The 27,780-nt window shown below is 44.7% G+C and overlaps 1 protein-coding gene across 2 annotated transcripts in view; it reads left to right on the top strand.

Annotated features, from left to right (window-relative positions):
* CPNE4 (copine 4) overlaps positions 1–27,780 on the top strand; it is a 381,982-nt gene that overhangs the window by 277,429 nt on the left and 76,773 nt on the right. For both annotated transcript variants that reach the window (XM_010961247.3, XM_074372416.1), the window contains exons 6-7: positions 5,306–5,389; positions 8,476–8,565. In XM_010961247.3, coding sequence (XP_010959549.1) covers positions 5,306–5,389; positions 8,476–8,565 — 174 coding nt within the window. The remainder of the gene's footprint in view (positions 1–5,305; positions 5,390–8,475; positions 8,566–27,780) is intronic.

Below are 27,780 nucleotides of genomic sequence, written 5' to 3'. Positions count from 1 at the left end.
GTTTTTCCCCTTTCAACTCACATTATTAAACAGATCAAAGATTTCAGGAAGGTCTGCGAAGTGAGACATCCCCCAAATTGAGAAGCAGTTCATGAGAAGGGGGAGGGTCTGTAATTAAAACGGGACAATTTTATTATGCTAAGTGTCCATTTGTTCCCAAATGCCCCAGGTCACAGGTGCACGGGTAAATATGACTATCCCCACTGCTAGGAACATTTCAAAGGAAAAGAGAAGACTTGAGAGGGAAGAAACGAAACATTTCTTAAGCACCTATATTTATGGGGACAGGGTTGAGAGCTTTGCATGCATGATCACAGTCATTCTTACAACACCTGTGGGAAAGGTGTTATTAACCCTGTTTTACAGGTAAGGAAACAGATTAAAAGGTGAAGTAACTTGTCTGAGGTCACTCTGTGTGTTAGTCCAAATAATCTAGGAATCGGACGGCACACCAGGATTAAGTGTGTGAGGGTTTTATTAGGAGAAATGCCTGTATTGGAGCATGGGGAGGAAGTCGGGGAGAGCTGACAGACCACAGTGCAAGTCCGACCATAAGTAAAGAGGGAGGGAGAGAGGTAGTGGGTCCTGGAATGCCAGGCCATCCAAAGAAGGTTCCACAAAGCCATCAGGTGCTGCTCTGAAATCCACCTCTGCCCTCATTCCGAGGCCAGGCCGCCTGGGAGCTGCTCCCAGCCAGTGATGGCATCTGTAGCGGGCGTCAGGGTGCCCATGGGAGACAGGACTCTTGTGCTAGTCCATTACCCTCCCTGCAGAGGGAGGCCTGAAAAGCAGGCTGTTGCGCCGCCTGGTGAGTCTTGTACGTACAGGAACATTTGTGCAGTCTCCACCCCTTTCCTCGCCAACCTCCTGTTTATTTCTGATGTCCCTCCAACTGTGTCCTTGAGTCCCAAAGCACATCACATCAGTAAATGCATTTGCAGAGGACTCTGTTTTCCTGGAGCCTAGCTAGGGAGGGGCGATCTGGGGATGCGGCAGAGCTTTTTCAGAGAGTCACTCATGGGCACCAGGCTGAGAAAGGTAAGGCGGCATCTCAAGGGGTTCCTCATCATCTTAAAGCACCAGCTGACCTCCTGGGCTGCGTGGTTCGCTTTCACCTACAGGAAGTTCTCTGCCGTTTATACACCCATCAGTTCACTCTTGTGTGTTCGCTTCTTTACTCATTCATCATTCATTTACAAACCTTTGCTGTGTGTTTGTCGTGAATCAGTCGGTGGGAAGAGGGCCTCCTCTGAACCTCTCTCACCCACCCCCTGGGTTCACCGTCTGAGTGAAACAAATGTGGACAACAAACGATATGACAGTACACGAGCCGTGAGCAGATATGAGAAGTGGTCTATAGTCGCAGCGTCCTGGAAGGGCAGTGCGTTCTGCCTCGGGACAGTAGGGAAGACTTTATTCCCAAGAAGGAATTATATTGGGGGTTTTTAGTGTCCTGTGGAGATTGTGTGACACTTTCATGAACCGCTGCCTTTTGACATTAGCACGAGCTGAGAGCTGTAGTGTGCCTTGATGTCACGGCCTTGTGATTATTACATTCTTTCTCCCCCATTATCCCCCCTGGTTTCAGAAAGACTCACCAAACTGCTTTGTGGTATCTCCCTGGTGCTGTTACAGACCCTCGGGTCCGTGGTAGCAGTGTTAAGCGTCTCACTTAAAGGCTTATGACGGCTTCTTCCCACTTAGTCATCTCTTAAGTATCTCTAACTTGTCCTCTAACTGACTTCTGTCACGTGCAGGGGGGCTGGGGCCTTATTGGTGGCCCAGGGCTCTCAGGTGTTTGAGCAGTTTCCCTCCATTCAGATGAGCACTTGCTCACAGAGCTGAGGGGCCCCAGGCACCTCTGACCCTGGGTCTTAATGGCCGTTCCTGCCCTTGGCTGTGCTGATTGTCCAGGGCCCTCAGTCATTCACTGCTGAGCCTCGGGCCCGGAGCTGTAGACCCCAGGACCTCCATCCCGTGGTAGTATCTCACCCAGACCCAGTAACCTGGAGTTGAGCAGGCCCTGTTCGGAACAAAGCAGAGGCTCTTTCTTCAGTTTGGACTGGGAGGTGAATGGTTTTGACAGAAGAAAAAATGGGGCGAGAGGATGGCCGTGCGTGTCCTAGGTCTCCGTCCAGTCCCTGGGACGCACCCCACCAAGGGAGGGCCCTTGGCTTCGCACAGGAAAGAATGCAGGAGTGAGCCATAGGTGAGTAATAGTAGATTTATTTATTCAGAGAGACACACACTCCGTAGCAGAGTGCAGGCCGTCTCAGGCAGAAGGGAGCGCGGCCATGAGGTGCGGGGTTGTTAGTTTTCATGGGCTCGGTAACAAGTGGGGGGATTATTCCAGCTTCTTTGGGAAAGGGGCGGGGATTCCCAGGAATTGGGCCACTGCCCCCTTTTTGACCTTTTATGGTCAGCCTGGGAACTGCCGTGGTGCCTGTGGGTGTGTCATTCACCATGTCAGTATATCACAGTGAGTGTATAATGAAGCTCAAGGTCTACTAGAAGTCGAATCTCCCGCCATCTTGGGCCTTAAGGTCTGTTGGGAATTGAATTTTCCACCACCTTGGTGTTAATTGCTGTGTTACTTCTTGAATGGCTCTGCCCTGTCTCACTGTCTCCGTTTATGGAGGAAACTGAGACTCAGAAAAATTAAATATCTTGTCCCAGATCATCCAGATTGTATATGGTGGAGTCAGGATTTGAAAGCAGTCCTAAAAGCCAGTGTGCTACACGTTAGGTTTTTAGTTACTTGAGGACAAAGATCATATCTGATCGTTGATTCCCTGACTTATAGTACGTCCTCCTGACAACTCCATGCTTATCCTAAACAGAGTCTTAAAAGAATGTGAAATAAGTAGAAAAAGCATTTCAATATACTGCCAACAGAAAAAAAAGTAGGGTACTTAAGTGTATATAGAGTATGATTACAAATATATTTTTAAAGAAAGAAAAGAAAATTATGTCTAGATTCTAGAAAAAAAAATGTTTATCTAAATGTTATTGATAGCTGTAGACTTATGGGTGAGATTATGGGCTATTTTTTCCTCATTTCTATTTTTGTCATCTTTTTATTTTTTCTAAATTTTTGACTTTTAAATAGAAAATGATAACGGAGTTTAAAATTATCAATAAAAGGAAAAAGGAAAGTAACTGAGATAGAATTCCTCCAGTGTACCGAGCAATTCTTAAGTGCAATTCACACACCCAGTCCCCCGAGGGACCGACAGTCTATTTCCAGAGTCAAAGCCTGACAGGGACCCCAGGGGCATGTAGAACCAGCTAACAACGTGCCCACACTAGGGGAGGGAGGGAGCAGAGGGCTTGGGTTCTTTAAGATGAGCATTGGAACAGAAAAAGGCTCGAGGCAGGATGTCTTGAGTGAATGCCTGGCGTGATGGTGATGAATGGCTAGGAGTGTGTCTGGGGGAAAAGCCAGGCCATTTTGATGGAGAAACAAGGTTTGCAAGTGGACTTGCTGATCCAAGCAGCCACTGTGGGTTCTTGGCAGGATGACGTGTGTGGCCATCAGGCACCTCAGAAGTAGAGCAGAAGGGTGTTCTCCAGGCTCTGTGGGGTTGGTTCTGGCTGGGAGGGAGGTCAGCCAAGCGGAAGACGGACACCCCACCCCCATCTCTTATCTTCCTGAAGCATCCGACATAGTCTTTCGGGCTGATCTTTTTCACTCCAGAGCCAAACATATTACTTTCCTGCTCAGAATCCTTCAGTGGCTCCCCACTGCCTTAGGAGGTGAGAGCAGACACTTCGGATACACACTTAGGTCCCTTCATATCATGGACCTGGCTTTACCAGTGTTCCCTCAAACTCCCCTATACACCCTTGGGCTCCAGGGTCATTAAGCTACATGCTGTGCCCTTTCTGTTTCCTCTTTCACACCTTCACTCAGGCTGTTGTCTCCCTAGAAATGCCCTCCTCACAACTATATTTTCTAGTCTTAAATCCATCGCTGCCCCGCTTCTCTGTATCATTCATTCATTCATTCATTCATTGATTCTAGCCCTAGGTTATGTTTATCTGTGTACCTAGCCCCAAAGGGGATGGCACTTTGGAGGGCTGGGACAAGGTTTTATCCGTCCTTGTACCTTATAGCATCAAGCGCAGAGGCTCTGTGATCAGGGTATCCCCTGCGAATATTTTGTTGAGTTAAAAGACTAGGATGGCTGTAGGCTTTATTCTACTTGGCTGCAGCCTAGATTTCTGGGGAGATCACCTGGTGAAATACACAGTGAGAGTGTGATGACTGAGGCTGTTGCTCAGAGAGCCTCCTGTTCCGCACCAGGCATTCGTGTCGTTCATTCATTTATTTGTGTATTCACTCACACGTCCAGTAAACAGTGTGTACCACTGAAAGCTGGACACCGTGCAAGATGCCGAGGGAAGCCTAATAGAAAATAGCTACTAGGAAATAGAGAAACTGAGCAGTGGTTTTGAGAGTCTCATGGAACTGGGGAAGTGAAGTTCAGGGCTACTGAGCGAGCCGGGGTCTTTGGAGATGCTCTGGAGAAGGGAAGGCGCCTGATAGCTGGCATGCCAGTCCCACATGGCATTGGCTAATTAGCAAACAGCACAGAGAGAAACGGGACAAAAACTATAGAGCGGGGAGATCATGAAGTAAACAGAGCCTTTCAGAGTCTGACAAACAGAAATTAGCCTTGAGGGCTGGTCCAGGGGGAAGAGCCCTCCTGAATGCTCAGCTTTTGAGTTCAAACCCTTTAGGGACTACACCCTAGGCATCAAGGACTCGAAAGTAGACTGGGCCTTGAAAGACTCCTGAAGAAACTAACCTCTAAATAACTCAGCCCTGCTTAGATTCAGGTGGCTGCCCCCTGCCTTCTGGAACTCACTGCCTTCTGGAAGCTGGAGACTCACCTCGAGCCTGTGTAATTTTTTTCACACAGCATCTAGCATTCAATCAAAAATTAACAAGCAGAACAGGAGTCAGAACCAGAAACAGATGATAAGAACAGACCCGCAGTGATCCAGGTATTGCCGTCAGCAGACGCAGGCTTCACAGTGACTGTAGATAATGTTTCCAAGATGGCGAACACAGTGCTCCTCAGGGAAATGGCACTTGAACTGACCTTTGAAGACTACTTGCAACCCACCGAGTACTTTCCTCTGACGGGCCCAGGGCTCCGATGTGGCTCACTCTCCCGAGGCTGGGTCCCTGGGGTGAGGAATAAAGTGGGGGCGGGGGGCAGATTCTGGGGCTCTTCTCTAGTCACACGTGTTTGCATGGAGGGGAAGGAAACTGCTCATTTCTGCTTCTCTGTTTTAGGATTTCTTCAGTAAGTCAGACCCATTCCTGGAAATTTTTCGTATGAATGATGATGCAACTCAGCAGCTTGTGCACCGGACTGAGGTGAGAAGGGCCCCCTTGTCTCCTTACAGTGACACTTTGACCTGTTTGGAGAAACCCCTTACTTTTTTGAGGGGGAATGCAATTAGATTCATTTATTTTTTCTATAATGGAGGTGCTGGGGATTGAACCCAGGACCTCATGTACACTAAGCATGCACTCTACCCCCGAGCTACACCCTCCCCCTTACATGTGTTAATGTCTGGAACTATCCCCCCAGACCGGTGTCTTCACGCTCCTCAGGAGGACCCTTTATTCTCAGTGTAGATGGCACATGAGAAGACCCTCTCTTGCCCACCTTTTCCATTATTGACCTTTAATACAGAAAACCAGCAATTAATTGATAATAAAAACATGAATGCTAGCCAACGTCTAATGTGCAGGTAGTAAGCATTGTGCTGAGTGATTTTAAAGCCATTATTTTATTTCCTTCTCACAACAATCCCTGGACATGCCTATCATTACCCCATTTTACAGTTGAAGAAACTGCACTTTGGGAAGGTCAGGTCACTTTACCAATTCTCCCAGTAAGCCAGGGATCGAATTGAGTTTGACCCTGAACTTCACTGTGATTCAGGCAGCCAGCCTGCCTTCCCAGGGAATCCACGCTCTGGATTGATGTCAGGTCCACCAGCTGGACAGCTGCCCTGAATCGTCAGCCACTTGTTCTGGCTGCATCTCCCTCTCACCCTCCCTCCTTTCCTCCATGTGGCTCTGAACCCCACCCTCCACTGCCCACTGCCACACACCCACTTAACAGCCAACCCCCATCTCTAGTTTCTCTTTTATTTTCTTTACAAGGCAGTTCAAGAGAGATTGTGTGGGGGTGTGAAGTGCATTGATAAAGAGAAGTAGGGTAATTTTGATGAGTGGCTTGGAGCTGAGAGAAGATTTTTGTGTTTACCAGTGGTGGGTAAGGGAAGAAGGAACTCCCATCATGACCTTCCCAGGGTAAGAGTTGGGTACCAGAGTCCCAAGCCCTGTGCTGGAAATCCAGTTCCGTTTTCTGGAAGTAACAGGGTTGCAGGTAGTATTTGGGAACTTTTTAGATCATACTTAAGGGAGATGAGAATCGAACAGTCTTAGATGGGCTAGTCTGTGGATGTCATCTGGTACATAGTTAGCATTTTTAAAGTGTGTTTAGTAAAAGAGTGAACCCATGAATGGAGCTGAGTGTAGCTTGTGTGTCTACTCCCTGTAATAGTACCAGGTGATGCTCTGGACCATGATCCCTGGGGAACAGTTTCAGGTGCAACCGGGACGGTTTCCCCAAGTGGCTCCCATCACCACCACCAAGTAGAACTTGTTCCCACACAAAGATGCCTTTGGTGGAGTGATCTTCCTCCCGAAGAAGTAAATAGTGGTGCTCATTCCTGCTTCTGCTCCATTCGGTGACTGGGGCCTGGAGTGTGCAGGGGGACCGGAGACGGCTGACGTCTCTCACAGAATGCTTCTCGCCTCTGCTCCCAACACCATCCCTCTTCTCCTTATCGACACTGGTACACTCTCCTTTTCCCGAGAATCTCCAGAACGTACCCCTACCCCTTTGCCGAGGGGCTGCCAGAGTCTCACAAGACATGTGACTGTAAAATTTTCCGACGACTCCAACAACATAACACTGATTTTCCCCCCTTTCTTACTCAGCAGATACAAAATAAATACTAGACAATACTGTTCTCTCTGGGGAAGCATGCATGTACATACACACACACATAGACACACTCATACACACATGCACATTCATACGCACACATATTTTAATTTCCAAGGAAATTTCTAGTTGAAATTTTTATTTGCTGTTGAGTTTTCACAAAACTGTTGCAGTGAGGCAGGATTTTTATCTAAAGGTGAGAAATTTAAATTAACCAAAACAATTTAATCTCACTTGTTTCTCACTATCGCTTTGATCATTCAGGGACTCAGAGCAGAAGATGAAGTCACCCGGGAACAGTATTTTTCTACTTTATTGCATCAAAGGAAATTTAATAATGAGCCTACAGTCTAATCAGTAATTCATAGTTATATCAAGGAATCCAGGAGAAGAGGGAGTTACTTATAAAGTAATGTTATTAGGATAGAGAATTAATTTCTTTTTACAATGCTAAGACTTCTGCTAACTGAAAACTTCCTAAGAAGAAAAATCAATATGACAGAATTCCACTCAACTTCATTTGTACGTTCCCCAGAGCACTGGTGCTCAAATTTCCTGCCTCAGAATCACCTAGAGGCCCACCTAGAGAGTTTCTGTCCGTATGTCTGGATGGAACCTAGAAATTTGCATTTTTAATGAGTTCCGGATGTTGCAGCCCCTGCTGGTCTGGGAACCCGCCTTTGGAAACCCCTGCCCTAGAGGACACGGTACAGTCCTCGGCCCAGAGCAGATACTCAGTCTTTCTAAACAAATCGAATTATTTCCGTCATAGCGATGGAGGCATAGGATTGACTCGTGAGGACTCAGGGGCAGGATTTAGCCAAGTTCATGACTGGTAAACCGCTTTTAAAAGGGCTTCACTATATCCCAGTCTTTGTTTGTGGTGCTGAAGGTCTGGAGACCTGCCCTGCGTGCCTTCCCAGCGTAGCGCGTGTGAGTGTGCTCCTGGGGTTTTTATTCTAGAAACTTTCCCTCTGACTTGCAGTCTGATCTAGCCAAGGTCACAGGTTACCAAGGACCACTCAGTGCTTTAGCAGTAGAATTGTCCTGCCTCTGCCCCCACCTCCCACGCCCACCGTGCTGACCTCAACAGGAGGGAATTTGTGCCGCAGGGACCTTTCATCAGAGCCCAGAGGCGGCCCATCTCCTGAATCCCAACCCCTTTTGACATAGAAGGGGTCGAGCCCAGCATCCACCACTGGACAATATTACTGTTACTGTTCATGAAATGACAGCCTGGCCAGTGACCATTATGGTTCTGCCCATAATGACCGACCCAGTGGGCACCCTGGGGAGATTTACTGCTTCAGGTGTTCACGAAAGCACCTGTTTCAGACATAAGCACCACAAAGCTTCTCAGGTTTTTATGTTGAAAGGTGAAAATGTCAAGCTTTTCCTCCCTCACCACTACTCCACTCTTTTTTGTTGTCGTTCTCAGGTTGTGATGAATAACTTAAGCCCGGCCTGGAAGTCATTCAAAGTATCAGTAAACTCTCTATGCAGTGGAGACCCTGACCGCCGGCTGAAGGTCAGAAATCTGTCTGTGTCCGAGAAATGCAGTTTTATGTGTTTAACCCTCCTCTTTCTCCACAAGTGAAGGTTGGCAAACCGAACATTTCCCGCAGCAGGGGCTGTCCCTTCTTCCAGGGACATTGATGCTCCTGAGGTCACACCAGGTAAATCCTCCTTGCTCTCCATTCAGAGGAGAATCCCATGGCTTCTCAAGGAGGAACTGTAGCAGGAAGTTCAGGGTAAAATTGGGAATTATTAAAAACACAAATATTGTTGTATCATTATCTACTGTTGCTTGACAGACTACTCCAGAATTTAACGCTTAACATAATAGCCATTTTTTTAGCTTTTGATTCTGCACGCTGGCAAGTTGAGTTCATCTGGGACATTCCCCTGTCGGTCTTGGTTGGACTCCCTCGTGCATCTGTGGTCAGCTGTACCTGAGCGGGATGTCTGTACTTCTGGGATTTGGCTGACTGTCACCGGGGATGATCGGGGTGGCTGGGCCCTGAGTCTCTTGTTGCTCGGCCAGCGAGCTTGGACTTACACTCACGGCAACCTTGGGGTGCACGATCTCTGGTCTCAGACCCATCCAATGGTACTTCCTCTGTGTTCTGTTGACCAAAGCACGTCACATCGCCATCGCAGGTTCAGGGACGAGGAAACAGGAAGTAGACCCCACCTCCTGGGGGCCTGTTTTCAGTCCACCACGTACACTTCTTGAGTGTGATGGGAATGTCGAAGTTGGAGGAAAAGATGCATTATGAGAGGCAGGAGGACCAAAGGAAGACAGTGGGCTGATTGCCTGGCTCAGACTCCAAGGGGCCCTCCCTGCGGGCCATGGACTGGCCCTCTCTCCACCTCAGACGTCCAGAAGCTCTGTGGTGTCAGTGTCCCAGGGCTGACTGCACCAACGCAGGTGGGCTAAGGAATTCAGTAGAGGCTAGAGCCAGAAACCAGAAGGCCGACTGGTTCATGTCCAGTGAGAAACACAACTGTCGGCAGACTTGACATTCCTAGGGGCCTCCCCAGGCGTTCTCTCCATGTGGGCAAACCGTAGGGAAGACAGGTGTCAGGAGGCCGTGGGGACACCCTGGCAGCAAAGCCCAGGAGGCCGAGGAACGGGCTGGATAGTGACCTCAGACCTTAGGGCCTGGGCATCTGCGCCACGAAGGGGAACAGGTGCACATGGCAGACGGGACCCCGGAAAGCGTCGGGCGGGCGCCACCAGTGCTCATCTTCATGACTCCGTCTCCTCACTCCTTTGCCCGACAGACCTCCTTCTAACAGGTATCTCCATCTGCCCATGTCGTCCATTGTTAGTCCCAGACTCCTCATGTGACTTGCACAGTACAGTTCTGTTTAGAGTCTGTACTCTCAGGAGACATGCACCCTTCCATGTTGTGGGGAGCAGCGCAGGGATGTTCCCCTGCACCTCCCCTTCCCCTGGAGCTGTCTCTCAAGCCAAAACCAGGACCCGGGGCTGTTTGGACTCACATGCAGAGGAGGGGCTGAGACCTACAGCTCCAGGCATGGGGGCAGTGACTATCCACCCTGTTCCCAGGAAGGTAAATGTACCCTTCTGGGCAGAAATTAAATCATGTCTCCATTAGGCACAGATCAGCTTGGTCATGGGGAGTTAATACTTGGATAGAAGGAGAGAGCTGTAACTGAATAAATAAGTATGTGGGAGAGGAGTGCCCTGTGGCCTTTTGGGTTCTCTGCTGTCTGTAGAGGACAAGTGGGAGTAAAGGAGAGAGAGAAGGGGGGAGGGAGGGAAGAAGGAAGGATAGAGAGGAGGGAAGGAGGAAGGAAGAAAGGAAGGAAGGGGAGAGGGAGGGAGGGAGGAGGATGGAAGGGAGGGAAACGAAAGAGACAGAGACAGAGAGAAGGGAGAGACAGGCTTTCTCAGCGGTTGCGCTGTTGCCATTTGGGTTGTGCTGGGGCATGTCCTGTGCTCTGTAGGATGTGTCGCGGTGCCCCAGGCTACTGAATGCTACTCGTACGTCAGCCCCATCAGTCTGACAGCCAGAAGTGTGTTCCCACATTGCTACATGTTCCCTGGAGGGTAAAATCATTAAGACCAACATGTCACAGTCACTAGAAGGCTTGTTAAAACGCGGATCGCTGGGCCTTACCCTCAGAGTTGCTGATGCAGTAGGTCCCGGGCAGGCCTGAGAACTGGTGTTCTAGCACATTCGAAGAGATGCTGGTGCTCTGGTCCCACCCACACAGAGAACCCCGGTGTAGACGTTTACTCCTTCATCACACCCTCCGGGGCTCAGCGCCCCCATGCCTGGCCTCCCCTCCACCACCATTTCCCAGCCCAGCACTGGCGCCCACCTGCACTCTGTCTGGCCTTCAGGGCTGAGCACACCTCTCTCTCTGCCTGGGACACCTTCCTCGTTCTGCCTTTCTGGGGTCAAGCTGCTTTTCTTTGGGTCTCTGACTTCTCCCCCACTTCCGAAAGCCTTCCCTGTTCTCTGTAGCATCTTCAGGGCACCCTCTCTCCCTACACACACCTCACTGAGATCCTCCTCTACGTGTTTGAAACATTTCTGTTTACACATCTCTTTCTTATTCTTTGCTCCTCCTGGCGCAAAGCATGCTTTGTTCCCTGTATGTCCAGGCCCCCAGCACAGTGCTTGGCACAGACTGGATGCCCAGTGACTGTCTGGAGTGAATGGACAGAGCAGGACAGAGGGACAGAGACTCAGGTGTGCTGGAGCTCACACCCCATCACTCACCTGCGCACCACAGCCCAGCGCAGCTTTCCTGCTAGCCGGGTGGACCACTCCCGGTACCGCCCTTCACTTGTACTGATTGTCTTGCCACAAAGGCCACTGGGAAATTCTTGGCCTGCTGTTCCTGTTTGGTTTTCTCTGAAATGAAACGGTGCCATATTGGCAGGCAGCATCTCCCCACTGCCAAAAAAAATTAGGAAGTCAAGTTTTACATTAAAAAAATTTTAAAGCCCTCTGTCCGTTTAGATTCTCAGTCTTAGCAAATCTTGAACAATGAGATCTTTGTCCCAAATGAGACTTGATCTCTTTGGTTCTCATTTATTCAGGGTCCATGTGAACACCAAGTTCACGTAACCAGTTTTATTCTTTAACTTTTATATTTTTTATTGAGGTATAGTTGATTTACAATGTGTTAGTTTCAGGTGTACAGCATATTGATTCAGCTATATATATATTCTTTCTTTTGGTTTTATTCTTTTTTCATATTCTTCCTTTGTGGGTAAAATAAGAACAACATTTAAATAAGTCTTTTTTCAGAAGTTGTTGTTTTAACTTATTTATTATGGAAATTTTAAACATCCATAAAAGTAGAAAGACTTTATGATAACCCTCCCCCATCCCCACACCCCTCACACAGCTTTAGCCATTATTAACTTGGGGCCAATTTTATTTTATTTTACTTTTAAATCAGTTAAGAATAATTTTTTTAATGAAGTGTAGTCAGTTTACCATTGACGTTGTGTCAATTTCTGGTGTACAGCATCCTGTTTCAGTCATGCACGTACATACATAATTTATTTTGTCTACACTCCCTGCACCCCTTTCTCGCCACCCCCCCCCCCCACTGGATCCTTCAGAAGCAAATCCCAGACAGGGCTCACTCATCCATCAGGCAAAGCAAGCATAGTATGAGGACCTGAGATACTTTAAGAGCCTACGAGATGTTTTCCTTTCTTTTAAAGTCAGAAGAAAAAATGAACTTGTAAGACTGAAAGAAATATTTTTATTTATTTCTCACATCAGAAAACGATAACATTTTTAGGAGGGGCCCCAGGAGGCAAAAGTGCCTGGAGCCGAAGAAAGTCCCTGTGGGACCCTCCCCGAAACATCATTTCATCCCAGAGTTTGTCAGCCTGGTCTCTGAAGGACAAGGAACCTTTCTGTAACAGAACTACAAGCCGGTCATCACACCTGAGAATACTGGCTCCGCATCCTTAACGCCATCAAGCCTCCTGCCACTATTCACGCATGACTGATTGTCTAATTCATTGAAAGTTTTGTTGTGTTGTTTTTTCAAATTGATATCTAAACAAGGTCCAAGCATTGCTTTTGACTGAAATGTCTCAAAGGTCTCTTTTAGCCTGTTAGTTCTCTTTCCCTGCTTTTTTTCCCCTTGCAGTTTACTTATTGAAGAAACCAGGTGTCAGGGGAGGGTATAGCTCAGGGGTAGAGCATGTGCTTAGCATGTACGAGGTCCTGGGATCAATCCCCCATACCTCCATTAAAAAAGAAAGAAAGAATTTCTTCCACTCTGTTCCCTGTAAACAGCCAGTTGGTTTTGATCAAATTCAGGGGCTATTTCATAGCAAGAATGTTTCACACATGATGATGCTTTTATGGTGTTAACAGTCATTGAGGAACATGGGCAAGATTCATTATTTCATTAGAATTTCCAAAATGGTAATTTTCGAATTCTATCATTCCTTCTTTATTATTTAGAGTTCTTCTGTAAAGAAAAACTCTCTTCAACAACTGCTTGGTTCCCTGAGGTGTGATTTGTACAAGAAAGGCAGGAAAATGCTTTCTTCTTTGTTAAAAAGCAGTTTTCAGAATAACAAGTCACTTCTCTCTAGCATCCTCCATAGGTGACTAACGAGGTCGCTCAGTATTATTAGGAATTCATGGATCTTTCTAATATACTCAGGTGTTTCAGTCTGTTTCAATTATGATTATTCCTTTGAAATCTTTAATTGTCCCAAATTTAACCAGTTAAAACCCCTTCAGGTCGGCTCTTGAGTTCTTTTGACATAAGCTTAACAGTTTCCTTACTTTCTGGCATGAATTTTTAAAATCCATGAGTTTTGAAATGTTGAAGTTCGTTTTCCTGTAAGACATCTCTCTCTAAGGATGATAAGTCATCCTTTAAAGTCTAGGAAGGCTCGCTCTCAGGAGTGAAAGCTCTGCCCTTTGGAACTGTCAGCTTCTTTTGCTTCATTTGGCTTTCAGGTTTTACAATTTCTTTTTTTCACATTTAATTTTGTTTTATAGTTGTCTAAAATGTTTACTAGATTCCAAAGTCAAAATGACAAAACAAAGTATGTGCAGAAAAGTCTGGCTCCATTCCTGTTTCTTCCACTTTTACCCTCTCCCCTCATAGATACTTACTTTGTTGAGTGTTTTAATACCTGATGGAACCAGCCCCTCTCACTTCTGTATTGTGTGTCGTTTTAAGGGTTTTCCTGGATATTTTGCTTGTTTGTTCTTTCCATTCAACTGTATAAGCAGCTTGTACCGGAAGAGGGGAAGAAAGCAATGGTACTTTATTGCGATTGCAAAGGAGATCTCTGTCAATTCTGAGTCTTCCCACCCAGAACACGGCCTGTCTTTCAGCTCACTCATGTCTTCCTTTGTGTTTTGCAGGAGTGCGTAATGTTTCCTCTTAGAGGTTTGGAATGTTTATTTTTAAGTTTATGCCTAGTGTCTTTGTTTCTTTCTTTCACTTCCATTGTATCCTCTAACTGCCTGTTGTTCATATACATAAAAGCTGTTGAGAAAAAAAAATCTGTTGGTTTGTTTTCTTAAATTACTATTTTATTGTTTTATTTTTGTTTATAGTAATTTTCTGTTAATTTTTGCAATTTTTAAAATATATATCATTTGGAAATAGAGATAGGTTTTCCCGTCGTTACTTAACAATGGCTCTAGTTTTCCTGTCTTTAATTGTGTGGACCAGTACCCTCCCGCCCCAGCACAGTGTGAAACATTATCAGTTACGATGTGTCAGTTTCTGGCGTACATCACAATGTCTCAGTTATGCATATACATACATATATTCATTTTCATATTCTTTTTCATTAAAGGTTATTGCAAGATACTGAACATAGTTCCCTGTGCTATAAAGAAGAAATATGTTTTTTCTCTACTTATATATATAGTGGTTAACATTTGCAGATCTCAAACTCCCAAATTTATCCATTCCCACCCCTTTCCCTGGTAACCATAAGATTGTTTACTATGTCTGTGAGACTGTTTCTGTTTTGTAGATGAGTTCATCGTGTCCTCTTTTTTATTTCTTTTTTTTTTTCTTAAATTCCACATATGAGTGATATCATATGGTATTTTTCTTTCTCTTTCTGGCTTATTTTACTTACAATGATGATCTCCAGGTCCATCCATGTTGCTGCAGATGGCATTATTTTAATGGCTGAGTACTATTCCACTATATAAATATACCACAACTTCTTTATCCAGTCATCTGTCAGTGGACATTGAGGTTGTTTCCATGTCTTGGCTGTTGTGAATAGTGCTGCTATGAATACATTGGGGTGCATGTATCTTTTCGAATTAGAATTTTGTCTGGATATATGCCCAGGAGTGGATTGCTGGATCATATGGTAAGTCTATTTTTAGTTTTTTGAGGAATCTCTATACTATTTTCCATAATGGCTGCATCGAGCTATGTTCCCACCAGCAGTGTAGGAGAGTTCCCTTTTCTACACCCTCTTCAGCATTTATTGTTTGTGGACTTTTTAATGATGGCCATTCTGAGATTAATATTTTTGAAGTCATTGGAAAGTGTCAGAGGCTTAGAGGTTTCTCAGCCCCACATCTATGGAGCCTTAAATGCTTGTGTTAGGACTCAGAGAGGATTTTTTCTCGGGAGCTCATGAGATAGCCCTACACTACTTATTGAAGAGATTTAGGGTTATGTTTAATATTAGCTATTTAATGAAATATATATATTTAATGTTTAATATTAGCTATTTAATGAAATTATCCATGATTTCTGTGGCATAGTAGAGTCCTTATCAAAATCATAATTTCATTTCCTTCTAACTGAACTGTGAGGTATGTTGCTTTGTCTCCAGCTTACAGATGAAGAAATTGAGGCTCAAAACCCCGTGCAGTCAGTTGTCAAACTTTGTGCTTTTTATTGTGTTCTGCTGCCTTTATTTTGTTGTATTTCCGAGAAAATAAATCATACCTATAAATCATATCCCTTTACTCTTACCCATTCGGAAGGTTCATTTATCATCATTCAAACATTTAACAGAAAGACTTATCTATATGTAACATATTTCATAAAGTCAGAGAAATTATCAACTGTTTACCGTACCACTAAACGCAAAAAATGCTTCCAGTGAAACAATAACCTAGTGCTTTCTTAATGACTTGTGGTTGTTAAGAAAATGTTTTTTTAAAAAAATTTTTATTTAAGTATAGTCAGTCTGCAGTGTTGTCAATTTCTAGAGTACAGCATGGTGATTCAGTTACAAATATACATACATATGTATATGTGTGTGTATATATATATATACATATATATATATATATATATATGTATGTATGTGTGTATATATATATATATATTCCTTTTCGTATTCTTTTTCATTATAGGTTACTATAAGATATTGAATATAGTTCCCTGGGCTGTACAGTAAGACCTTATTGCTTATCTATTTTATATATAGTAGTTAGTATCTGTAAATCCCGAACTCTCAGTTTATCCCTTCCCACCCCCTTTCCCTGCTGGTAACCACAAGTTTGTTTTCTATGTCTGTGAGTCTCTTTCTGTTTTGTAAATAAATTCATTTGTACTATTTTTTAGATTCCACATAGAAGTGATATCTTAATGTTTGTCTCTGTCTTACTTCACTTAGTATGACGATCTCCAGGTCCATCCATGTTGCTGCAATGGCATTATTCCATTATTTTTTATGGCTGAGCAGAATTCCATTATATAAGTACACCACAACTTCTTTATCCAGTCATCTGTCGATGGACATTTAGGTTGCTTCCATGTCTTGGCTATTGTATACAGTACTGCTGTGAACATTGGGATGCATGTGTCTTTTCAAATTAGAGTTCCCCGCAGATATATGCCCAGGAGTGGGATTGAGGGATCATAGGGTAAGTCTATTTTTAGTTTTTTAAGGAACCTCCATAGGAAAATAAATATGTGCCTCTTTGATTCTCTGAAATATGAGATTCATCATTTCCTTTGATTTGATGCACATATTATTACTACCTAGGACATGTTTGTTAGGCGGCAGTGCTGGTATTCAGAATAGATTCTTCCACTTGGGGGTCTTAGAGAGGCGGAGAGGAAGAAGGACCACCAGCAAGTGTTATTAAGACCGCGTGTGCCTAGTTCTGTGGGAAGTGCGGTGCCAGAACAATCCAGACACTGTGTGAGCTCCGTGAGGCCGCTTCCTGTCTCCTTCTCTGCTAGTCAGACCACACAGGTAACTCTGAGACTTTTCCTGAGCAGACCTCCTCTGAGTGTGACTGACAGAAGCCAGCTGCCTTGAGAGGGATCCAGGGGGGTGAGGACCAGTGGTTTCTGTAGCAGCCTGCCTCCCACCCCTGCACCAGGACTCATTCTGGAGAGAGGCCCCGGTTATGAACTGGGGTTGCGATGGGGTGGGGACAGTGGGTCAGAACCAGGGAGAAGGAAGCAACAGGTCCCTAAAGTCAGAGTGGAAGCGATGAGACTCAGGAGGCCATGAGGGCAAGAGGAGGCTCAGAGACAGAAGCCCCCCCCTTCTAAAAGCAGCCAAGCCTGAGTAACTTAAAACAGGTCCCTCCGGCACCCCAAAGCTGGATTCCTGGCCTGTCAGAAAAGCACTCCATTGAACCAGAATCCCGGTGGCCCTGGAATCGTCATTCGGACGGTTTTCCTAAGCAAACTGGTGCAAGACCGTCTGCAAGCGTGCGTGGAGAAACGCCGTCTTCCTGCCGAGGCTCCGAACCTAGCTGACTTCCTGGCACCTCTTAGGTAGTTCAGTATGTTTCTGCCGTCTCACTGCAGAGCTGCGTGTGAATGTGCCTACATTCTGCTCTTCCTTCTACCTGAACTCCTTGCACTTGTCTGTGGCTTCTACCCAGCCATTCCTGTCCGTCCTTCTCAGTGTGACCAGACCATCTTGAATTGAAACTGTATTTTCTCCACAAATTTGCTGTCTTTGTTTTTGGACTCTCTGAGCCAGATTAACACACCACTGCCAAATGGATTTGACTCCTGGAGTGTGTTCTTGGAGTTTGCCTGGGAACTTCCCCTTTTATCCCCAACCCCACGTGACTCCTAACTGCTGGGCCTCTAAGTGCCCCTTATTTTGCCTCTGATCCTTTGGACTTAGTTGTCATACTTGTTTTCTTTCTGTTTCACCCTGATTTCCTCTAACAAACCTTCTGGCTGTTGGTGCCTAGAGAAGAAGAAACCCCACCCCAGTTCCAACCTCCAGATCTCAGTCCTTGGCAGTGTTCCTAATTCAGCCCCTGAGTCTCCCAAACTCACAGAAGGGGCTTCAGTCATTAGAAAGCCCATGGGTTACACCAGCATTTGCTGACTCTTGGACAAAACCCAGGGAGTTGGAACTGATGGGTTCATCACTCTGTCCGGCGTTGTTGGAAACACCTGTAGTGAAGAACTTGACATTCTCCGGCAGCTGGAAGCAAGTTCACGTCCCTCTCTACCTATCTTATAATTGGAAGGGGAAAATTTGGGGTGATAGATGGTCCTGAGATCTGTTAGAATGTAAGTGCTTTCTTTTTTTTCCTGGGCAGAGGTCATTAGGTTTATTTATTTTTTTAACACTTTTATTGTGGCATGGTTCCTGTACAGTAAACTATACATATTTCAGATGTACAATTTGATGAATTTTGATAGATGTGTACACCCATGAAACCACCACCACAATCAAGACAGCTAACATTTCCATCATTCCCCAAGAGATGCAAATTTCAAATTCCCAATTTATCCCTTCCCACCCCATTTAACCCCAGCCATAAGTTTGTTCTCTATGTCTGTGAGTCTGTTTCTGTTTTGTAGATAAGTTCGTTTGTGTCCTTTTTTAAGATTCCACGTGTAAGCGATATCATGTGGCATTTTTCTTTCTCTTTCTGACTTGCTTCACTTAGAATGATGATCTCCAGGTCCATCCATGTTGCAGTAAATGATATTATTTCATTCTGAGTAGTATTCCATTGTATAAATAGACCACAACTTCTTTATCCAGTCATCTGTCGATGGGCATTTAGGTTGCTTCCATGTCTTGGCTATTGTAAATAGTGCTGCTGTGAACACTGGGGTGTATGTGTATTTTTAAATTATATTTTTCTCTGGATATATGCCCAGAAGTGGGATTGCTGGATCATACGGTAAATGGAGGTACTTGAGTTGAACCCAGGACCTCATGCATGCTAAGCATGTGCTCTGTCACTGAGCTGCTGTACCCTTCCCTCCGTAAGTGCTTTCTTGGTGGCCTCCTGGATTCAAGGGCTGCTGGTTTTGTCTGTCGATATTTCATCAGCCTAGACGTCCTGCAGTTACCAGAGGACTCAGACTCACCAGAGTGTCTCTATACTGGACGAACCCAGACACAGGCATTCTGTCCCAGCCTGGTGGCTGCCTCTGCTGAGACCTGTGGTGAGTCCTGCAGTGTGGAACAGCAGCAGCTTAACTAGTGTTAAATTGTGCAGGAATCCAGGAGGCTATTCAATAGAGAAAAACTACATCTGCTCTTAACTTTTGTAATATTTCCCTTCTCATGAACATGATCCCTTTTTCTATAGATGAGGAATTCAAAGCTCTTTGCTTAAGGAAATTGCTTAGGATAATACAGCTAAGAGTGCAGCCTTTGTTTAAACCTAGCTCTCTCATGTCTGTAGTTCTTGTTCTCAACTATTAAAAGACAGCTCACATTTACTGAGCATTGACCGGATGCTATGCTGCACACGGCATAAATTATCTCATTGAGCCCTGGAATTATCCTTGGTTCAACAGTGCTACAGTGACAAAGAGCCCCTGGGCAACAGAACAGTGCGTTTTTCACTTACGTTGAAGCTAAAACGTTCTCATCCATGTCTGCCTCTCCTCCGTGCTGTGATTCAGAGCCCAGGTTGCTTCTGTCTTGTGGCCCCTCCATCCCTTAGGGGCTCACTGTCATTTACATCCAGCAGGAAGAAGAGTGAAAAATGTGGGGAGGGCTCTCTCTGGAAGCTTTAGCTGAAAACAGCACTTGCAATGATGGCTGTATTCTAGAGACTAGAACTCAGTCACATGCCCAATGCTGAACTGCAGGAGAGGCTGAGAGATGTGGTCAAGCTGCATTTTCAGTGAGTTTTGGTGACCAGAGAGCTGGCTCTTTCACAAGGAGACACCCTTAGTAGCCCCATTTTGCAGATGAGAAAACTGAGGCTCAGAAAGGGGAAATCATGTGACTCAATCGACAGACCTTGCAAGTGACATAGGCAGGAATCCAGTCTGTCTGACTCTGTCCAATAAAACTCCCCGTGATGGTAGGAATGTTCTTTATCTGTGATGTTCGAGAGAGTAACCATTGCCTGTGTGGCTGGAGCAGTCCTACCCCTACCCCCCTGTCTTTCTCTTCAAGAAGATTTCCTGCTTTCACTTGTACCCTGCTGGGAACCCATTCCTTTTTCTCCAGTAAACATCATCCAAGGAGAAAATTTCTCCCCATTGTATGTCAAGCCTTCACTGCTAACAGGAGCCCTCCTCTGCCCAGTCTCTAATGACTCCAGAGGGGGAGGAATGGGTGTCCTGAAAATGAGGTCAAAAGTAGGTATTTCAATACCAAGATTATTTTTTCATCAGAGAGAATCAAGTCTGATTTCCTCAGGATCTCAGAACAGAGCACACCTTGCCAGAGCAAGCACTGTGTTTCTTCCCCCCAGGAAATCATACAATCTGGTCTTACATAAAAAAAGAACCTCACAAGTCAGTGCTTAGTGGGGATATGGTTTGAGTGGGCAGATGGAAAGGTTCTGGAGATGGATGATGGTGAGGGTTGCCCTACAGTGTGGATGCAGTTAATGTCACAGAGCTGTGCCCCGAAAATGGTTACACAGGTAGACTTTAGGTTGTTAATCTTTTGCCACAATTTAAAAAAAAAAAAAAGAGTGTGTAAAAAAAGAATCTTCTTCCTGTGAACATGACTTGGCACGCCCCCGTGTGACACAGCTGCCCAGCATCCCTGGACTGAGGAGGTGAGTCCTGCCCTCACCTGGCCGGCCATACCTGGGGTGACTTGTGTCCTCACAGGAACCCAGGATGGGGGATAGCAGCTCTCAGGGCTTCCAGGACCCCAGGATCCCCCCCCCCAGAAATCCTTCTAGGGGGCAGGAAGGCTATCCTCACACCGTAGTGAGTTGAAAATATAGAGGAGGTGACACCATCTGGCCCAACTATTTTGGAGGAAAATTGTCCATGCTCACTCTGTCTGACTGCTCAGAAAAGGTTTGAGGAAATCACCTTTGGAAAACACTTTCAAGTCCTGGACTAACAGCACTGAATAAACACGCGTCAGTGGCCTGGTGGGGTCTCTGACGTCAGGGGAAGAGGGAGCCCTGCTGTCGTCCGCGGTGGACGTTTTCCCTCTGGAGAGAACATTCATTTCAGTAAAGTGCAATGTATTGAATGTGATGAGAAGCAGTTTCCTCTTACTTATTTAACCCGTCTGTGTCCACCTCTGCGCTGAAAATTCAGATGGTTAAGCAGCTCCTGGGAAGATGGTTGGGGAGATGGGGACGCAGTTGCTGAAGGATGACGGGGAGGAACAGTCTAAGGGGAGTCCTTGGACCCCCTGATGCAGCTTTAGAGCATAATTCACCCTGATGGGGGTCCCTGCTCTGTCCAAATGACAGTGATGCCGTGTGCCAGCGACCGAGACCCCCGCTATGCTGCCTGCTTGTGTTTGCTGGTTTGTTTGTCTTTCTGTAGGCGAGCCACTTCTCATTCTTCATTGCTCCGCTCTGTAAACGCTGAAGCTGTAAAAGTTGCCTCAAGGTCTCACTTTTTATTATTGCACTTTTGGAAATGTTTTCGAATGCAGCCTTGTCAATAGGAAGGTTTTCACGAACTGGGTCGACATTGTGAGAGGCCTTTGTATTGAGTCCATTTCTGCAGGGCATTCAGCTACTCTCCCACATCTTAAACGTTAAAAAGGAATGCATTTTTTTTTAACTATTGCAATCTGCAGCCATCCTGGGCATTTCTGTGGAAAGTGTTTCCAGTAGAATTAGCAAAGAAAACATCAAGATGAAGGATAGCTATTACAGAGAGCCCTTGAGGCCACGAGACATGACCCTCTATTAGGTGCTTGGCAAGGCCGTCCCCGGGCCTCCTTCCCAGGAGCTGGAGGAGGTATCAGCTCTCTTCATGGTGATGATGCTCTTGACATCCCAGCTTGGACTTCCAGGACAGGACCAAAGGGAGCACAGGAAACCGCCGTCAGGGGAGAACATGTTGACTGATCATCAGAAATAAAGTATTTGTCCCCTGGGAACATGTCTGTCACCTCCCTTCTTTTTTTTTTTTTTTCCCATTGAAGTATAGTCAGTTTACAATGTTGTGTCCATTTTTAGTGTACAGCATCATGTTTCAGACATACGTGCACATGCATATATTCCTTTGCATAGTCTTTTTCATTATAGGTTACTACAAGATATTGACTATAGTTCCCTGTGCTATATAGTAGGACCTTGTTTATTTTACATATAGTAGTTAGTATCTGCAAAACTCGAATTCCCAATTTATCCCTTCCCACCCCCTTTTCTCCCTGGTAACCATAAGATTGTTTACTATGTCTGTGAATCTATTTCTGTTTTGTAGATAAGTTCATTAGTGTCTTCTTTTTTCTTTTTTTAGATTGCATGTATGAGTGATATGGTATTTTTCATTCTCTGCCTGGCTTACTTCACTTAGAATGATGATCTCTAGGTCCATCCATGTTAATGCAAATGGCATTATTTTTTTAATGGCTGAGTAGTATTCCATTGTATAAATATACCACAGGTTCTTTATCAATGATCTGTTGATAGACATTTAGGTCGCTTCCATGTCTTAGCTATTGTAAATTGTGCTACTGTGAACATTGGGGTCCATGTATCTCTTCAAATTAGAGTTCTTTCCAGATATATGCCCAGGAGTGGATTGCTGGATCATATGTTAAGTCTATTTTTAGTTTTTGGAGGAATCTCCATACTGTTTTCCCTGCACCGAACTGCATTCCCACCAGCAGTGTAGGAGGGGTCCCCTTTCTCCACAGCCTCTCCAGCATTTATCATTTGTGGATTTTTGAATGATGGCCATTCGGACTGGTGTGAGGTGATACCTCATTGCAGTTTTGATTTATATTTCTCTAATAATTAGTGATACTGAGCATTTTTTTCATGTGCCTGTTGGCCATTTGTAGGTCTTCATTGGAGAATTGCTTGTTTAGGTCTTCTGTCCATTTTTTGATTGGGTTGTTTGGTTTTTGGTTATTCAGTTGTATGAGCTGTTATATGTTCTGGAAATTAAGCCCTTGTCAGTTGCATCATTTGAAAATATTTTCTCCGATTTCATAGGTTGTCTTTTTGTTTTGCACAAGCATGTAAGTTTAATTAGGTCCCATTTCTTTATTTTTGCTCTTATTTCTATTACCTGGGTAGACTGCCCTAAGACAACATTGCTAAGATTTATGTCAAAACTGCTTTGCCTGTGTTTTCTTCTAGGAAACTTATTTTGTCTTGTCTTATATTTAAGTCTTTAAGCCATTTTGAGTTTATTTTTGTGTGTGGTGTGAGAGACTGTTCTAGCTTCGTTGATTTACATGCGGCTGCCCAGTTTTCCCCATACCACTTACTCCATTGTATGTTCTTGCCTCCTTTGTTGAGGATTAATTGACCATAGGTCTGTGGGTTTATTTCTGGGCTCTCTATTCTGTTCCATTGATCCATGTCTTTTTATACCAATACCATGCTGTTCTGATTACTATAGCTCTGTAGTATTGCCTGAAGTCTAGGAGGGTTATTCCTCCAGCTTTGTTACCTTTCTTCAGTACTGCTTTGGCAATTCTGGGTCTTTTGTGATTCCATAAAATTTTAGGATTATTTGCTCTGGTTCTGTGAAAAATGTCCTGGGTAATTTGATAGGGATCACGTTAAATCTGTAGATTGCTTGGGGGTTATATGGCCATTTTAACAATATTAATTCTTCCCATCCAAGAACATGGGATATCTTTTCATTTCTTTAAGTCATCTTTAATTTCCTAGCTAATGTTTTGTAGTTCTCCACATGTAAGTCTTTCACCTCCTTGGTCAGATTTATTCCTAAGTATTTTTTTTGGATGCAATTTTAAAAGTGATTGTTTCTTTAATTTCCTTTTCTGATATTTCATTGTTAGTGTAGTGTAAGTCATCTTTCTTCTTGTAGCCTTAAACTCATCACAGAGGAGTGCAGGTGCTTTGGAGCCATCCTAATAAGGAGAAGAAAGCTAGAACTACCATCCTCCCAAGAAGTTAGAGAGAAACAAGCTGAGATGCCTCTTCGTGCTGCCTCCAGCCTGGGGCCCCACCCCCCGCTGTGGTCTCAGGCTTCCTTGTTGAGATAACTGCTTGGACTTTTGTGTCCTGGAGGAACTGACTCATGCAAGAGGCAGAGGCTTAAGTCAGGAGGCCAATGTATTAATTTACAAAAATTTATTAAATTAATTTCACAAAAACTGTAATCCTCATGCTCCATACAAGATCCTTCTCCCCTGCTGTCTAAGCCATCCCGAAGCAGAATTAGCGATCAGAATACTGCATGCAGAGCCTGGAAAGATCAATCAGGACTCTAGAGGTTCGACTGTGGTCAGCAGTTTGATACAGACACCCTTTGGAGAGTCTGATTAAGTTAATAGGATGTTTGCCTTCAAAATGCAGACCATTTCCAGGGCTTCGTGAGCTCATTAAAGCGGATCTCTGGACTCGAGCCCTAAGCCAAGCCACGGTCTTGTCAGAGTCTAATTTTCAAAAAGTGAAAAGTATGACTCCTCCAACTATCAGATGAACGTGTGTCAAAGATTTTAATCAGCGCGTTCATCAATGAGGAATCCAGTAAGATGATTAAAAGTATCTTCCAGGAGTATTTTGTGCAATAGGGTTTATGTGGTCTTTTTCTTTAAACAGGACTAAGTTCTCTCAGTACAAAATTGCTCAGTGTCCTTCACAGCAATAAGTCACAAACTTCAGGGCTGCCTCTGCTACTAGATAGAGGCCATTGCATCTTCCATGAGTTTAAAAGAAGTAAATTCACAGAGTCTGATCTCTGAATTAAGAAACAATAAATAGCAAAACCAGGAGACAAAAACTACTGCTTTTTCCTCCCTTGGATCAGCCCTCCTCCCATTCTTGGAGGTGCACTTTTCCTTTTCTAACTAAATCCTTTAAAATCTTTTGCTACACAATGCAAAAAATAAAATAAAATTAAATTAAATTAAATAGCAAAATCATGCAATGCTGCATTCTTGTAGGGAAATCCATCATCCTTGGGCCTGTTAAAGTTTTACATGCCTTTGAGAAGACTTATAGTCACACTCTTGGCATATATCCAGGTTATGGAAAATTTTTCTTAGTATCCATGCCAATTTTCTACATTCTTCTTAGACCTGTTTAGTTCCTATTTAAAAATTCAGAATTGAAATAATTATTTTTAAACATCTCAGAGGGTTTCCCCAGTGACAGGCAAACATAGCCAATTTTTGTAGAGTGGCCTTATTGAAAGTTAGGAAGTAGATCATGGATCAGTTTGGCTTATCTCCTCTTAAATTCCAGTGTCTACTTAGACTTAAAGAAATGGGGCAGGAGAGCAATTGCTTGGTGATAAAAACTCGTACAAGTAGTAAGTATTGTCTTTCTGGACTTTCATTAGTTTTCTGAAGTGGGTTTGTCATGTGCCACACTTCTGTATTGTCCATTCTTGGTCACAGCCTATACTCCACAGGGCTAAGCGTACCTTTGGGACCTGTAGCTGTGGCACCCAACTTCCTTACAAACAGGTGGCCACTGATTTCACCCACTGTCCCTTAAAATAAGTGGACTGGGAGTGACCACACGGGAATGAGGGGGAGAGCACGGAGGCGCCTCCAGAGAGGAGACCGGACTCACCCTGGACCATGTGGCTCATTGGAAGCCAAACTGTGACTTGCATCTGGACCTACAGAAGGGACAAGAGCATTAATCCACCTCTGTGCACCTGCTGTATGCCGGGAGCTATGCAGAGTCCTTTCCCACATTCCATTCCCTCTAATCCACAACAAAATTACAAGGTTAATGGAGAAGGAAACCGAAGCTCAGAGAGTTGAGTAAGCCCCTAAAAATTCAGACTTCTTCAGGATGGAAACTGAGCCCAGGACTGGTTGAGTCTAAGTCCATCTGATACCTCCTGAGGTTTCCAGAGGCCCTTCTTTATATCTTTTATTCTGATGCCCGAGAGAAATGAGGGGACTTTTCAGTGCTGTCCCCAAGGTAGGATTAAAAAACAAAATAGCAGGTTTGTTTCTCCATCATCGTCAATAGTTGAAGGACAAAGGAGGAGGAGAAATACCAAGGACCTTCCTGCAACTTAGCATCACCCATCACATTTCAGGTGAAGTGTCCATGCAGTGAACAGCCAGGAAACAGGGACCTCTGGGGGTTTTGTCAGCTTGTTATAAAGTCCCAGAGAGCCCAATAGTATTTTAAGTCTCTTGGGGGACCCTGCATATATGTGGGAAAAATCACATACAGGCAGAAAGGAGATAGCACCTTGGAGCAGTTCTGTCATGCTTTTCTTAGTGTAAAATCAGAGATGATAAAAACACTCTTTTGCTTTTCTGCCTTTGTATGTATCGTGTCTGTTTCCAAATACTTCCCCACATTTTCTCTGCAGAGCCTCATCCGGGAGGGAGACAGGACAGGAATTATTGTTCCCATTTTTGCAGGAGATGAAGTTGAGGCATAGATTAAGTAATTTGCACAAGACATCACAGATAATTAGCAAAAGTGAGAGGAGCAGGTAGGGAAAGTGCTATTGCTTGAAATGGTTTACAGTTTTTTTTTATTATGCAGTTCTATCAATAAAAGCACTTTCAACATACACATATTTTATTAATTATACACCTTTATGCTTGTACTAATAGAGTATATATATTTTAAGTTTTATAGAATACTAGAATTTTAAAGGCTGTGAGAAAAATGAATATAAATAGAAGTGCTCATTTTCCTCCTTCAGTCCAATTGTGCACTCACCCAGGGGGTGGGGATTCACACCCTCCAGTATCCATGTCTTTGTGTATTTCCCTCCCTTTGAGTGTGAGCAGGACCTGTGACCCTTTGACCAGTATATATGGCCGAGGTGGGGGGATATTATTCTCATGGTGATGTTATGTTGCATGGCAAAGGTGAAGATGTCATTAAGAGCCCTAATCAACTGATATTGAATCACTCAAAAGGGAGATTGTCCTGGTGGGCCTGACCTAATCAGTAAGTATCTGTGCCTTCACTGAAATCAGAGACTTCAAGCAGCCGAGACTCCATCTCTCTGTTGCTGGCTTTCAAGAAACAAGCTGTCATGTATTCAACAGCCAGAGATTTTTTCAACAACATGAGGGAGCCTGGAGCAGACCTTCCCCAGTCAAGCATCCAGATGAGAATGCAGCCCAGCCAGTACCTAGACTTCAGCCCAGGAGATCCTAAGCAGAGGACTCAGCTGAGCTATGCCTGGACTCTTGTCCCATGGAAACTGTGAGATAGCAAGTGTGTATTCTCCTTAGCCACTCCATCGCAGTAATATGTTACCGAGCAGCACGAAACAAACACGCCAGGTGGTGGTGTCCGGCACCCCTCGGTTTTGCACACCTTATTTTCTAGTCAAAGAATCTGAGTGCCTACTAAGCGCCAGGCACTCTGCTCAGCACTTTACCTTTAAGATGTCATTTAATCCTCCCCACCTTGTGCAGTTGGTATTTTTGTACCTATTTGAGGGTGACAAACTGAGATTCAGTGGGAGTAAGCAACCTGCCCCAGATTCCACAGTCAGAAATAAAAGGTGAGGGCCCTGAACATCAGCTTGGAGCTGAGAGTAAAGCCATTTCTTCTAACTTCCCTTCTTCTGTTGTAGCCAAATGACCTGATAGAATCCTACACCAGAAAAGAAATTCCACACTCCCTTTTCTGCTCACTCATTAAATGTTTACTGACTTTGCGCATTGCCTTCGGATAAGTCCTGAAGAGGGACAGCCATCAGGCTGCCCTGCCCTCACACACAACTTGGCTCAGAGGAATGACCATAGCGTGTCTTTCCCCGACAGGAGGGACTTGGTCCACCACCATCTTCAGAGACCACACTGTAGTGAGCTTTCTTCCACACCTTCTAGGACAGAGCTAACACCTGGTCTTATGAGGAGAAAGTTGAGATGTTCCTTCTCTGTTCCGGGCTGGGGCCTGGCATAGTGCTCTGTACG

The sequence above is a fragment of the Camelus bactrianus genome, chromosome 1 (assembly GCF_048773025.1).
Source record: "Camelus bactrianus isolate YW-2024 breed Bactrian camel chromosome 1, ASM4877302v1, whole genome shotgun sequence".
Classification (NCBI taxonomy): Eukaryota; Metazoa; Chordata; class Mammalia; order Artiodactyla; family Camelidae; genus Camelus; species Camelus bactrianus.
This window is presented reverse-complemented; position numbering and strand designations above follow the sequence as displayed.